Consider the following 14,403-nt stretch of genomic DNA (forward strand, 5'->3'; position numbering starts at 1 on the left):
ACTACACACTAAGGACATAATGTTAAGTAAAGCTCACAGTCTAGTTGGGGGGGGAGGTGAGGGGGAACACATTTAAACAAGGAATTACAATATGGTATGATAAATAGTACAGATAAAAGCAGTATAATGTTGATAAGGGCACCCATGAGGACCACCTAATGCAGTCTGCTACTATCAGAGACAACTTCCTGGAAGAAGTGATATGCAAGCCAAGACCTGGAGGAGCACAAATTGACCAGGGCATAAAGGGAAAGGAGAATGCTCCAGGCAGAAACACAGTGCCTTAAAGGCTCAGAAGTGACAGAGGACATGACCTGCTCATGAAGCTGAAAGAATTTCCATATGGCTGGAGTGCAAAGAACAAAGCTAAAGCTAAGTATGGTATAAGATGAGGCAAGAGATGAAGGGTTTTATAGGCCATGGGAAAAAGTTAACATTTTGTTCTAAATGCAGTGGGGAGTCAGTTGGTTTTACGATGGGGAACATAGGAGGAGCAGGCTAAGGGCTGGGGGAAAGTAACAATGAGTTCACTTCTGGACAAACGAGTTCTGAAATATGTATGGAATATTCAACAGTCCTGTACACAATATTTAATAAATGCTTAGACAAAATCAATTTCATTGCGTCATACTTTCTAAAACATAAATTTTTCTGCCTCATCCCAAATTGTTAGACAATCACTTTTTACTTCCATAAACACTGTAACTGTGCCTCCTAAAGCCTTCTAAATTTTTGCTTCCAGGATTTCCCACTAAAGAATATTACTGTATTAGCACATAATAGATTACTAAAATGGTTTAAAATGATGAGGATTTTTTTCTGGTTTTTTAGGTTTTTAGCACATACATGTTGAGAAAAAAATTTTAGATTTTTGTTCTCTTAGCAAACCAAGTAGAAGTAGAGGTTTTAAGAACACTATTTCGTCAGCCTCTGTCTCACTTACTGATTCCTGGCTATGCTTCTCCCAATGGGGAAAGGGAAGTCTGGCTCTGAATAAATGGGATATTACTATATCTAATGGCAAAACATCTCACTGAATAAAAAATATTTGCCAAAAAGTGATTCTCCTGAGGAAGATTTCTGAACAGAAAAACAAAAACAAAAGCACCATACATCTTCCTACCTTATTACTTTTAAAAAAAGAAAAAAGAGGATGAAGGAATGTTTTCCTAGTAGTCTAGTTTCTTCTCTTTTCTCAGATGTGCCTCCTTTCCCTTTCTGTCTCCCCCAAAAAAGGCTAAGCTAAAAAACAAGGAAAATCTGCCTTGGACTATCTCTATTAAAAGTTTAAAAGATGAGGCTAAAAATATAAATCTTTATTCAAGTGAAATATTCTAGAACAGTATGAAAATACTTAAGTCAGAGAGAAGCCAAGAACAAAACCAAACTATCTTGGCTCTCCAGCCTGATGAAACTACCCTCTTGCCGTGACTAATTTAACTAGAAAGCATGAAATAAAGCCTTAATCCATTCAACATCAAACAGTTTAAACTGACAACAATTATTCTTCTCCACCCAGATCGAAATAACTTACCCAAGTCTTCTGAGGATTAAATTTTAAATATTTTTATATTTAAAACATTCCATATTAATGTTCTTTATAGCTTTCAGGTAAGAAAAAGGAAGTATTTTAAATGAAGGTAAATGAGGCACTCAGTCTTGTTTGTTAGCTTTAAATGGGTCAAATGCAAAGAAACTACCATCAATATGATTTCCCAATTAAAAAAAGGAACTCTCAGGGCTTCCCTGGTGGCGCAGCGGTTGAGAGTCCCCCTGCCGATGCAGGGGACACGGGTTCGTGCCCCGGTCCGGGAAGATCCCACATGCCGTGGAGCGGCTGTGCCCGTGAGCCATGGCTGCTGAGCCTGCACGTCAGGAGCCTGTGCTCCGCAACGGGAGTGGCCACAACAGTGAGAGGCCCACGTACCACAAAAAAAAAAAAAAAAGAAAGAAACTTTCTTCTTTTCCTTCCTCTTCTCCTATAATCATAACTAATCTACAGGCAGAATGCTATGGACAGATTAGTCAAATTATCAGGTTTCAGGGAAGTTAACTATCTTGTTTCTTCCATACCCAGACTTCAGACACTGGGGGTGAAAGGCATATGGACACTGAATCTCAGCTCTGCCACTCAGATAACCTTGGACAATTAAGTTGACCTCTCAAAGTCTGTTCTCTCATAAGGATTTTTTTAAAGAAATACATGTGAGAATATACAATATGTAATTTTTAACAATAACTGACACTTACTGAGCACTTTCTATGTATCAGGCAGAAATACAATATTTGTCTTCTGCTATAGAAACTTACCTGCACAAGTGCATAAAAGATTTTCAGGATCTGCTTCTGTATTAATACAGAATAATGTGAGGAATCAGAAAGGAGCTGCATGATTTGTTGCTGAATACGAGGCAGAAATATTTGCATTGCTGCTATAAGAGGTTCTCTTTCCTCTGCTTTCTTATATCTACATGAGCAAAGACAAAAAGAGAGAACAATAATTTCTCCCCCCCCACAAAAGAGCTATAAACAATGAATGAAAAATAATATTTTTAAACTATATAAAGCTATAACATTCCAAACACTAGCTTACATTTTTCTGTTTGGATTGCTAGAATAAACTTGAAAGGAACTTTGAAAAAGCATATCCCTGTTTTAGGCAGAATACCTAAAATCTTTCTAGAAAGATTTAGACTAGTTCAAAAAAATCCAAGACAGTTCTGCAACTTTCCTACATGAATTTTTCTAGTACTTAAATTACTTTTCACATACCACAATTCTTGCTATAAAATACAAGTTGATAAACAGTTCAAATAGACATTCCTATTATGTAACAAATGATGTGGTGGAAAAAACATTTGTCCATCTACCACCCTACTTTGAGAAGTTAAAACAGTTTACAAATTTAGGTGCTCTTAGGTCATTTTAACAGGTATAAATCTAAAATATAGTCTAAAAATCATTTTAGAAGGAAGACTACAGGACTTTGCATGCAGAAGCAGCAATCCCCTTAGAAGCTAGAAAGCAATGCTATTAAATGTGACACTAGTCCCACACCTCCCAAGCAACTTTTATAGAAAAGAAAGTCACTAGCAAAGAAACTTGAACATTTTCTACCTTGCATCCAAAAAGGTAAATGTTTGGTTTACTTAATGATGTGCTTACTTAAATATAAATGTTAAGGTACCTCTCCATCAAAATTTCCAAGGAAAACTGTTAATAAATGGTCCCCTGAAACTAACAAATAAGTTTGAGAAGCACTAACTTAGAGATTAGTACATTAGCAGATTAAAGATTCTGTGAAAAACTATAGTAAATAAACATGTTTAACTGTGTTTAATCCAACATTTCCCAATCTAACCTGATTCTGTAGAACACCCATAGCAGACCCCTCTATGCAATGTAATTCTTCTAAGTAACAGGAGGCTGGTATCTTCAGCCAATAGAAATCAACTTACTCATATGTCTTCACCAGTTGATACAGACATAATAAACTGCCAAGCCAGCTTCCACTGCTCTGTGATTGCAAGTAATAGTCTATCTTGTCGACTACCGCTGGCCAGTGACCAGGGAAATCGTATTTAATGATGGCACGGAGACACATTGTTAACTGGACTCTATAAAGTGGGGGGAAAAAAGTCCAAAATCTAAGTAGTTATAAATATCAGGCTTCAAAGACCTCTAATATTGTACATAAAAACACTCTGATTCCTATTTACTTACATTATATAGATATTTATCTGGGGTGGAGGGAAAAAGAGCAGTCCTATAAAGAAAAACCTATAAAGTCCTATAAAGAATTTTAAAATAAATTCAGGGACTTCCCTGGTAGTCCAGTGGTTAAGACTTCACCTTCCAATGCAGGGGTTGTGGGTTTGATCCCTGGTCGGGGAGCTAAGATCCCACTTGCCCTGTGGCCAAAAAACCAAAACGTAAAACAGAGGCAATATTGTAACAAATTCAGTAAAGCCTTTAAAAATGGTCCACACCATAAAAAAAAAAACTTAAAATAAATTCATAAAAAATTTTCCAAGAAAAAGACAATGAATCCAGCCCAGCTCTGTAAAATTTCCCAGTTTGTTATATTTTGTATTTTGGTTATTATATCCTAACGGGGAGACAAAACCAAAAAAGTATTTTATCATTTCAACTGGACAAACTTAGCCTAAAAATGGTCAAAGTAAGTAAAATGGAGGCCTACATAACAGTGGGAAACATCTCTGTGAGCCAAAGCCTGGAACCATTCATCATCAGTTCCCAGTCACACAGTATTTTGCACCTATCACAGCTTCCTGAGATCCTAATTTTTGTATGAAGTAACAAGCATTAGCTGGTAATTCCTGAAGAGGAATGCTAAGAACTATTTCCAAAGAAATAAAGAAAAAAGCAACAGGAAAGACATTAAAAAAAGAAGAAGAAACCTCTTTAATGAAACTGCAAAGTGAAGCTATGAAAGATGTGATCTCATAACACTTAGGTCAGTAATCACTTCCTCAATTGGATACAACTATAATTGGGATTGAAAAGAAAGTGAGGGGAAAAAAATTTCTCTTCTACCAACTATTAATATGTCCTTACATGGTCACTTGCAAATGGATGGAGAGTGAATCTAGCTAAATTAGGATTCCACAATGCCAAGAAAAAGATATGTGTTCAGTTCAACAGCCAATAACTTGATTTCACTGAAATGAAACAAACAAATAATGCCTTTTCCTTGCAAAGGATCTTTTCCAAATATAATTGCAAAAGATCCTTTGCAATACTCTTAAATAAACTTTGAGAATATTTCTTTAAGAGTAGTTACAGGGCTTCCCTGGTGGCGCAGTGGTTAAGAGTCTGCCTGCCGATGCAGGGGACGCAGGTTCGTGCCCCGGTCCGGGAAGATCCCACATGCCGCAGAGCGGCTGGGCCCGTGAGCCATGGCCGCTGAGCCTGCGCGTCTAGAGCCTGTGCTCCGCAACGAGAGAGGCCACAACAGTGAGAGGCCCGCGTACCAAAAAGAAAAAAAGAGTAGTTACAGTTAAGCCTTCAGGACATAAAAGAAGCAAAGCCACAAAGAACTGTGTCATAATAAAGATAAAGATAACCTCTTGTGCCACCAGCAGCTGTTCTAAACAACAAATAGGTCATATTTGTATTCAATAAAACTGAAACTTTTCATTTTTTTAATTTCATCTTCAGGTTGACCCTCTTTTTTTTTTTGCTGTATGCAGGCCTCTCAGTTGTGGCCTCTCCCATTGCGGAGCACAGGCTCTGGACGCGCAGGCTCAGCGGCCATGGCTCACGGGCCCAGCCACTCCGCGGCATGTGGGATCTTCCCGGACCGGGTCACGAACCCGTGTCCCCTGCATCGGCAGGCGGTCTCTCAACCACTGCGCCACCAGGGAAGCCCCTAGGTTGACCCTCTTAATCCTTTCTCAATTCCAAGCCAAGCAAAGGATGTTTATGAACAGCCATCCTTTCATATATTAAAGTGTAGAAGCATTGCTTGCAAGATTCAGAGAGATTTGAAAATGTAAAGATTTTGACAAGAAATGGACACATGATGGTACCACAGGGAAGCCAGTGCCAGATGGCATTTGGGCAACCAATGAGAATGATGATTTTCTTTCATCAATACCCCTATTTTCTCTTCTTACCCAAACAACTGCACAAAGAGGTGTTCAATGTTTGTCCACCTTCCTCACTGTTATCCTCACACTTTCTTCCCTTTCTTCTGCTTATGCCAATGTACATTATACACTCAGGGATAGGTTACATCTAATCTCTTGAAGTTAAATGATTTCATTCCCCTACCTCAATTTCATCTATTTCCCTCCCACATTTTCAAAAGCAACCTAATCACTTGCTCATGGTGAAAAGAATTTGTTTGTCTTTTAAGATTGCATAATTTTTTTGACCTACACCTCTGCTATCCACTAAGGGCAAGTATCAGCTACATGTACACACCGTAATTTAATCAAAATTAAATTAAAAATTCGGTTCCTCAGTTACACTAGCCACATTTCAAGTACTCAGTTGGCTTCTATGCCACATGGCTAAATATCAGACAGTGTGGATATAAAACATTTCCATCACTGCAGAAAGTTCAATTGGACAGTGCTGCTTTATAGCATCTAATCTAAATTTGAAAAACCAAAGACAATTCTTCTAGTTTGTATTTTCTCTATCCTGTCTTCTTCAAAGGAAAAGAAACTCAGTTCATAAAAACGAACAAAAAGATAGGTAAAGTGTTACAAAAACTGGTAGGTTAAAACCCCCAGAAGTCAATTTCCCTGTATCAGGGAAAAGAAAAGCAGATAGTAAAAAGTCAAGAGCTCATAACTAAGAACATAGGTTATTCACATAGCAAGGATCTATACAACAATTTTCGTTAGATTTTTGCCTCCACTCTTTTTGTGGCAACTTATAGAAACTAAATTTTTTTTCCAAAATATTTTGAGGCAAAGAATTACAAATGCAAAAACAAATAACTAAAACTGTATTCTTTGAGTGCCCATCTTCATTACTTTATCTCTTTTAAAAAACAAACTTGAGGCTGATGATTAAATCCCACCTCCCCCATTCATATATTTTGGGCTTCCTACTAAGCATATAGAAACAGTATAATGTACCTCACTAAATCTGGAGACCGAATTATTCCTTCCACAATATTATCACGTATTTGCTGGCGATCGTTTTCATGAATGTTAAATGGAAATATTGCTTCTCCTGGTGGAGGTTCTCGGTCCGGCCAGTACTGGGTCACCATGTTCTTCAAGTAAATGGCAGCTAAGTCAGAGAAAAAAAAATGCTGAAGTAGCAGTATCAAAAAGATGGCTTTCATTCAGCTTTACAGAGCATGAAAGGCTAAACCCTTCAATGCTAAACATGATACCCAGCAAAAATGGAAAATCTTACAGTTATAAATAGCCAAGTGGGGAAGGGAAAATGGATAAGAATTGAAAGTTTCTCTTTAGCTAGTAAAGCAAGTCTAAGCAGAAAACATCTCATTAAATCAAGCTTCCAGAGTTTACATGACAGAAAAATGATCCAGGAACTCAAGTATGCATCCTTAGACTAAACACAAGATGGTCTAAATGAAACTCTACTAAGTACTTTGAGACCATAAGAGTCATACTGTTCATAATGCCTAATACTGAACTGACAACACATGAAATTCTACAGTCCTTCGTGGAGATTGCTTTTTTTGTTGTTTTGTTTTTCACTGGCTATTATCCCGTACTACTATTTTGAAATACCTATGGTATTGGTAATTTTTATCTAACCCTTTTGAAATATTTGCCACTTGTAAATATAACAATAAAGAAAAGGACATCAGCTTTCAAATATTTTTGAAAAATCTCAGGAAATTTCTTACCTGTTTATTTCTATCAAAACACATAATCAATGATTCTGTTCCTATTCTTTTTAATCATCAACATTTAACAAAAGACTTCTAAAAGAAGCTAACATACTGCTACAGAATTTTGATAGGGGGTGTTAAGTTTTCTAACCATCCCAGCTGAGCACTGAATGTAAATTAATACTTACTTATAGTGTCATATTCTTACATATACATAATATATATGAATAAAGAAAGGTGATCTGCAAAGCATTATAACTTTCTTCCCTTAAGTTTCTCCTCTCCCTTCTCCCCTCCACCCAATCCTACCTTCATCTCAATTTTAACATAAACTAAATTGGCTCGTAAAAGCATTATACCACAGAGAATAAACCAATATGTTCTACATTGGCTGTAATACAACAGAAACCCAATGAAATTATAAACCTGACATCCTACAAGGTCTTCTTTCATTAGTTTTGATTCAACACAGGTCTGAAAAAGACAATTTCACCTAGGATTTCCATTTTTTAGGATAAAAACAAAAATTATTTGAGAGAGTGAAAGGGAGGGAGGGAGAGAGAAAATGTGTCTATATGTGAGAGAGTTTGGGTTTTTGTCTTTTTTTAATTCAGACCACACAGTCTCTGGACTAAGTACCATCGTTTATCCCAGTATATTTATTTTTTAATATTATAGTCATCAGCAATAAAAATACATAAACTGTTGAAAAAAAATGAATAAATGATCTAAGAATATGGTCCAACCTGTCAGCAGTTCAGACTGATTTCATGAGATTAATCTTTGCAAAAGAAAAATCAAAAAATCAATATATTATACACACCGTTTTAATCCCTATAGAACTCGTCTTGAAAATAAAAAACAACTTTCAGACAGCAAAGATACAGACATGGTAAAATCATGAACTTACTCATAATTCAGTCATTAAATGCTATTAATTTTATAACTAAAAAATATTTTTATTATGGGACACCACAAGAGATGGCCTATATAAAAGGCACACTGACAAATTTGTATATGTTGGAATAAATCTGCAATTAGTTAAAATAAAATTGAACTTAATGAATAATTTGAAAAGAGAATATTAATTACTCTCATGGATAATCATGGATTACTAAAGATAATGAAGGAAATATACCAAAAATAACTGAAACTGTACCAGTAATCTAAAAATCTCCCTTTAATCATTTAATTCAAGTATCTAACATCTGCCAGAGCTAAGAAAATACAAATATCTTAATTCATTCATGAAGAAATTAAGTATTAAAATTTGCTTTTCTGCAGAATCCATTCACAATTTCAAGCATCTTAAGTTTGAAATTAGTTTTAAAACATACAAACGCTTCTCCCCTTCTCAAACACAATAAATCATCACACACACTCTATCCTCTGGACCCAGAGCCACCACTACACAGATCAACTGGGTTCCATAACCTCAAAGGGGAAAGGATGCCATTAAGCTCTGTGAAGCAGAATGCTGTGCTTTTCTAAGTTGATGTTTTTAAGCTTTTCCATTTTTCATAGTAATTTGGTAGCCCCTCTCTCCTTCTCTCCCTTGTTATTACTTTAATCTGTTAAAGGCTAGGAAATAAAGTAACAAAGTGTATATATTATATATCTGAAACAAGATTAAATAGATTCTGAGTATCCTACAAATAAGACCCATTAGTTTTAACAAAAGAGCTTCTTGAAGTGCTTCTGGACTGATCAGAGGCAACTTTCTGCTTATTTCTAGGTTTTGTATTCTGGAACACTGAGGTTAACCTTAATAATGCTATTAAGCTTACCAATCAAAAGGAAAACAGTGGAGCAAACATCCAAATTTATTTTGTTTGGCTTGCCAATATCAAAATATTACATTTATTTCCTATTTCTTCACAGTAAGGTAATAAAGGACATTCACTAATGAGCTTGCTTGATAATAGCAAGAATATTTTAGAATTTCCCACAAACAAAATAATCAAGCACTGAATATTTTGCAGAACTAAGTATTTCCACTTAATATTAGCATAATTTTTTATACAGGCTGATATTTTTTAATCAAAGATCATATCATTCTTCTTTAAATGTCATGCTAAAATGATAAATTATCTGTCTGGGTGTCACCATCAGATTCTTGGAGCTTTTGTATTTTAATAATAGATTAAATAGAACAGAAAATTTATTAATGGCACTTAAATTTAGGTGATAATGTAGAAGTCTACACAGTATATTTCAGACTGTCTAATAAAATGGAGGCTCTAAAGTAGAAAGTTGTCCTAATAAATTAGGACATGACCAACCACCAAGACAAACCCTGTCATGTGGCTAACAGATTTGAAATCTACATAAACTATGAAGAAAAAATTGCCTTTAAATGCTGTTTACATTTTATATCAAAACTTAATTACCTAAGTTATTAAGATTTAAAGTTGTATACAGTTGGTGAGGACATGGGGAACCCAGCATTCTAATGCACTGTTGATAGAAAAAGCAAGTAAATGCAACTTGGTGATAAGATTCAAAATTCTAAATGTTAATATTGTTAATATCATTGACCTAGTACTTCCATTTGTTAAAATTTATCCTGTGAAACTATCCACATGAGCATCCAGAGACATGTGTCCAAGGATGTTCATTTCAGCATTGCCTCTATCAAAAACCACAAAAAAGGGGCTTCCCTGGTGGTGCAGTGGTTGAGAGTCCGCCTGCCGATGTAGGGGACACGGGTTCGTGCCCCGGTCCGGGAAGATCCCACATGCCGCGGAGCGACTGGGCCCGCGAGCCATGGCCACTGAGCCTGCGCGTCCAGAGCCTGTGCTCCACAACAGGAGAGACCACAACAGTGAGAGGCCCGCGTACCAAAAAAAAAAAAAAAAAACCCCACAAAAAGGGACAATAGAGGAAATATCCACTAATATCAGATTGCTTAAATAAACTATGGCAGTTCTAATTCAAAGAAATATTGAATAACTGTTACAAAGAATGAAGTATATGTACTGACATGGAATGATGCCCCAAGGGTATTAGGTTAAATGAAAACAAAGGAAATTATAAAATAGCATGTGTAATACAAACAGATTTTTGTTACTTTTTAAAACCAACCTATCTACAGAAAAAAAAGAATTAGAGAACCATGCACCAAAGTTGACGGTAGGTATCTTTGGGGGTGGGATTAAGAGGAATCTAATAATATAAACTGTATTTTTGTAATGTTTATATGTCATATAAAGAAGACATATTAATTTAATAAATTGCTTTAAGATCTTTAAAAATGTTTCTACAAAGCTTTATGGGAAATTCACAATGGCCCTATAAACACTTAGGTTATTAAAATAGGTTTCACTTAGCAAAATGTGGTTTCAAAACAGCCCTATTTTATAAAACAAAGATTAAATTGAGAATTGTGGTTTCAAAAAACTTACATAGAAGCCTTATAAATCTTATTAAAATAAAAAATAATTCCACCGTGAATGTTTTTCCATAGGTTTTTCTTAACCACAAATGGATCATTTAGAAAATCATATTTTTCCAAAACTTAATGATTCCCTCCATTTTTATTCTGTTATGTTCAAGTAGAACTAAATACTTTTATCAGTATGTATAGTATAATCCCATTTCTATATTGTTCATCTATCCTTCTACCTGAACACATGCAAAGACTAACATTCACCCAATGTTAATGATGGTTATTTCTGAGTGATGAATGTCAGGTAATTTTTGCTACATTTTTGTTTCTATTTTTCTATATTGCCTAAATTATTTATTAATACATATCACTTACATAATTCTTTAAGTCTCTTCAATTACATATTTTTAAATTAGGTATTATCATTTTACCCCTTTTATCATGAAATTATTCTCTTTCCAGGACTCATTACACTCTAAGACTTTCTCCATTTTTTAACCTTCTGGGTTCTAACTACCAGTTCATTAAAAAAGCAAAAAGAAGAATAATACACATCAGGGAACTACCCTAAGATCCCACAGACTCAAAAGTAAGTTTCATGTTTATAACAAAAGTCCTGCTCCCCAATCATGTGGTTAAGAACACCTGTGCAAACCTTATCTCCATGATCTGATGCATGAATGGAACCAAATTAATATATACAAATTCACGGTCTTAATCTATAGGCCCAAAGGCAAGGCCACCAGGAATCATTAAAAATTAGGGAGATAAAGCTATTAAAACTGGGAAAGCTAAGAGGGAAAAATGGCAAGGTTACAGAGAAAAGGAACTGTAGCTAGAAGCTAGAAGGGAGAAGAGGAAAGAAAAAGCTATGGTAGATTTAAGAGCTCAGTATGGACCTCTAAATTTCCAGGGAAAAAGAGAGTGAGATTTTAAACCATTAGAAATACTTCATGTGTGTTTCCTATGTTTTCAAAGAAAGCAGATATTTAGAAATGAAATAAAACACTAGTCCTACTTTTACGCATAAATAAACTTATAAAGGATTAAAAAAAAACCAACTCACCTGCCTGGCGTACTGGGAATTCCACATGGTCAGAGACTATAATCCGAAGTAAACTGGGGGCAAAATTGATAATCTTGTAAGACTGAAATTACAAAGAAATATTTTATAAAAAAATAGGGCAATATAAATGAATAACTGTTAGCACTCTGTTTCTGAATACATTACTGTCCAAATAAAAGAAAAACTTTTACAGTGAGAGAATCTCTCCAAAGCCAAATGAAGATTACTAAAATACTCCAAGTCAGAAAAATTTACTTAGAATAAATTGATGAATAAGTGAGTAAGAACAATTTTATGTTTTTTGGACATATATTGTCAAAATGCTCTCCAGAAAGGGTGTAGGAATTTACACTCCCAAGAGTAGAATATGTGTGTTTATGTATCTAATATAGGGATTAGCATTATCATTCCTTCAAAACTTTTAAACCTTATTCATATTTTAAATTACATTTATTCCAGCTTGAATTTTTTTTCCTGTTTGTTGGCTATTTGTTTTCTTCTACAAATTCCTTTATCCGCTCACCCTTTTGTAAATGGAATATTTGTTTTATTCTTAATAAATTCTAGGAGCTATTTTATGAATTTAATCTCAAATTTTTATTTGACTTATACATTGCAAGTGTTTGTTTCCAGCTTATTTGTGCTTCAATTTTGTTTACGGTATTTTTGACAAACAGGAAAACATGGGCTACAGAAAACAAGAGATCCAACACAGAAAACGGACAATGGCTGTGCATGAGCTATAGAGAGGAACCAGTCCAGACTGGAACAGTGTGCTTCACAAGACAGTGTTGAGAGCTGTCGTCACCAGCTGCTCTCTGTTGCCAGAGCATCTTTTTTTTTTTTTTTAATCTGTTCAACAAATTTTATTGAGTACTGATTATGTTCTAGCCATCTTTTTTGTTTGTTTTTACATCTTTATTGGAGTATAATTGCTTTACAATGATGTGTTAGTTTCTGCTTTATAACAAAGTGAATCAGTTATACATATATATATGTTCCCATATCTCTTCCCTGTCAGAGCAGCTTTTAAATTTAACAATGCCCAAGTGAGCCTGTGCTGATGAACTGCCTGCTGCCTGGGCCATTTCTCCCCATAGACATGTTCTACTTTGACCTATTCCTGAGTTTGGCCATGGTAACTTTAGAAGCAAAAAAAAAAAAAAAAAACAGAGCAGCCTATTTCTTCTGATCATATACCCTCCAGATGTCTAGTACCTGGACCTAGTACCTGTCTAGTACAGGCCTGCCACATTCCCAGAGCTTACACTTGGCCTTGCCAACTGACATTCCCAGAAAAGACTCATACTCAGTGAGGCTAAAGCCAGACCATGACGCAGAGTCTTTTCTGCTTACCTCCTCCCAGGAGCCTGGATCTATGGTGCATCCCTTTCAGTACACCACTAGGTTTATGCATACCACTCCATTTTTTAAATTTATCACCTTTCCTATTATATGTAATAGCATTTATTAAGATAAATGTTCAGGGACTTCCCTGGTGGCACAGTGGTTAAGACTCCACGCTCCCAATGCAGGGGGCCGGGGTTCGATCCCTGGTCAGAGAATTAGATCCCACATGCATGTTGCAACTAAGAGTTCACATGCTACAACTAAGGAGCCTGTGTGCCGCAACTAAGGAGCCCGCCTGCCACACCTAAGACCTGGTGCAACCAAATAAATACATATGAAAAAAAAAAGATAAATGTTTGACCAAAAATTTGGAGAAAACTGGCATCTTTAAAACATTGCTTCTTTCCATCCAGGAACATTATGCTTTCCAAGTCTTTCCATATCCTTCAGTAAAATTTTAAATTATCTTATAATTGCTCTTCCTTTCATCCTGTATAAACCTCAAAATCTTAAATCTGTTGTACATAAAGTAAATTGAAACCACCAGAAATTTAAAGTAGTTTTTAAGAAAACAGATTTCTCTTAATAGCTGTTTACAGGAGTCAAAATTAAAACAGATTTAGCTCAGTCTCACCTTCTACATTTATATTCTTGTAAAATAACTCACGTTTATAACTTTTGAGATACTGTAAGATCCTGTAGTGAATCAATGATTGAAACATATATATTGTTTAGTTCTAATCTACATAGTTTACTTATTATACATAAGTACAAAATAACCTTTACACTTAGATTAATACTACTTATTTGGAAGTAGTTATAGTGGAGACTTTATTTCAACACTGTTGCCACTTTACACATTTTGGAACTCCTCTTTTCACAACTGTTTGACATTTCAGAGAACTTCTGCAACTTTTTGTCTTCTTTCAGCCTTGATTCAATCAACATTAATTTGACCAGCTAAAACATTCAGTGGTAAATTCAGATATATTCTCATACTACTTTCCTTACAAATATTTACCCAATTTTCTACCCTGGGCTTCAAGTTTCTAAAAGATAATAATAATACTATCTCTCAATGATTTCTTGAGGATTTTGGTTCATACCTGTGAAGTTTTCTGAAAATAAAGCTTCCTTGCTTAGCTAAATTCTGCATTTTATGAGAATTCATTTAAAGCAAAACCTGATGTTTTCCCACTCTGCCTCGTTGCTCCCTCAACATTAACTTTTCCAGTCCTCCAACACACCAAGTTG

General features: G+C 35.3%; 1 protein-coding gene across 2 annotated transcripts in view; it reads right to left on the reverse strand.

Annotated features, from left to right (window-relative positions):
* Positions 1 to 14,403, reverse strand: part of IPO8 (importin 8) — a 70,765-nt gene that overhangs the window by 53,019 nt on the left and 3,343 nt on the right. The window contains exons 2-5 of one of the 2 annotated variants that reach the window (XM_067696060.1): positions 11,800 to 11,852; positions 6,615 to 6,771; positions 3,459 to 3,617; positions 2,311 to 2,467 (exon numbers count right to left, since the gene is read on the reverse strand). In XM_067696060.1, the coding sequence (XP_067552161.1) occupies positions 2,311 to 2,467; positions 3,459 to 3,617; positions 6,615 to 6,771; positions 11,800 to 11,852 (526 nt within the window). Of the gene's footprint in view, positions 1 to 2,310; positions 2,468 to 3,458; positions 3,618 to 6,614; positions 6,772 to 11,799; positions 11,882 to 14,403 lie in introns of both variants that reach the window. The other variant, XM_067696059.1, reaches the window with a different exon arrangement.

The sequence above is a fragment of the Pseudorca crassidens genome, chromosome 11, assembly GCF_039906515.1.
Source record: "Pseudorca crassidens isolate mPseCra1 chromosome 11, mPseCra1.hap1, whole genome shotgun sequence".
In the NCBI taxonomy this organism is placed as follows: Eukaryota; Metazoa; Chordata; class Mammalia; order Artiodactyla; family Delphinidae; genus Pseudorca; species Pseudorca crassidens.